This window comes from Ailuropoda melanoleuca, chromosome 2 (assembly GCF_002007445.2).
Source record: "Ailuropoda melanoleuca isolate Jingjing chromosome 2, ASM200744v2, whole genome shotgun sequence".
Lineage (NCBI taxonomy): Eukaryota > Metazoa > Chordata > Mammalia > Carnivora > Ursidae > Ailuropoda > Ailuropoda melanoleuca.
The window spans coordinates 7221886-7222910 of record NC_048219.1 but is presented as its reverse complement, the minus strand read 5'-3'; the positions used below and the strand labels follow the sequence as shown (position 1 = coordinate 7222910).

The following is a 1025-nucleotide window of genomic DNA, read 5'->3' as shown; positions in this document are numbered from 1 at the left end:
CTTGGAGCAAAAGAGGCAGCAATTAATATTTTTTATCAAAATAAGTGAGGTGTGAGGGAGCCTAACAATCTAACGATATTTAGAGGAAGATGCTGACAGATGTGTTCTCTCTACAGGCGGGACAGAACAATGTTATAGTGAAGAACAGTTTGAACAACTGAGGATGCGGAATCGGGGATGCACAACCGTATTAGACTGGGCAGAGGAGGTGGACAGGGGCGGAGTGCCATCCTCAAGACTTTTTGAAAGTATGTCTTGGGTAAGAGGATGTGTGCTCCTTACAGCCTCGCTGGGGAAAATCAGGACGAGGGAATGCGGATAGAAGAAGAGAACCTGGCTTGTTTTGGAAAGGAACTATTAATCTTAAACGACGTGCCGTGAAGACAGCATGGTGAGGCCCCGGGTGCGCAAGCGCCGCACGATGGCGAGGCGAAGTCGCCGCAGCAAGAATTCTGCTGTAGCTGTGTACATTAAGGCGTCGTCTAATTGCTGAGACTTTGGCGGGAACAGGAGGACGCCAAACAAAGGAAGTGATGTAAGGTGTCGCTCACTGACGGGGGTGGGATTATACAGCCTGAGAGTCGGAAGCATCATTTTGATTGGTTATTTTCTTGAGACCCGGCCCTATCAACCGCTCGCCGCTCTTTGCTTCCGCTTGCGCGGCTTGTTTTGCCCTTAGTAAAAATGGCCGCAGAGGCTTCCGACCCTATCGGAAGCAGAGTGCGCGTTTTCCAAAAGCACGGCCCGAGAAGACAGGAAAAAGCGTAGAGTTCGTGAGCATTGATTGGCTGAAGCAGGAAGCGTTCTGGACGCTGATTGGCTCCGTCCTTCGCGCTAAGGAGTTTGTGGCACCAGAGCAAAGTAGATTTAGCACTGCGGCCGCACCGGGGTTCTTAGGAGTTACACGAACCCACCAGTCGGGCGTCTCCTGGCCCTCTCTTCTGAGGGAGTAGGGACAAAGATGTGGTTTGGTAAGGATGAGAGTCGAAAGGAGGATTTAGCAAGAGGGCGGGGGTCGGAGAAGC

At 51.6% G+C, this 1025-nt stretch overlaps 1 protein-coding gene across 1 annotated transcript in view; it reads left to right on the top strand.

The window, feature by feature from the left end:
- Positions 1-750: 750 nt before the first annotated feature.
- RPA2 (replication protein A2) overlaps positions 751-1025 on the top strand; it is a 17613-nt gene continuing 17338 nt past the window's right edge. The window contains exon 1 of the mRNA XM_002913326.4: positions 751-971. Within this exon, the coding sequence (XP_002913372.3) occupies positions 962-971 (10 nt within the window). The 5' untranslated portion in view covers positions 751-961. The remainder of the gene's footprint in view (positions 972-1025) is intronic.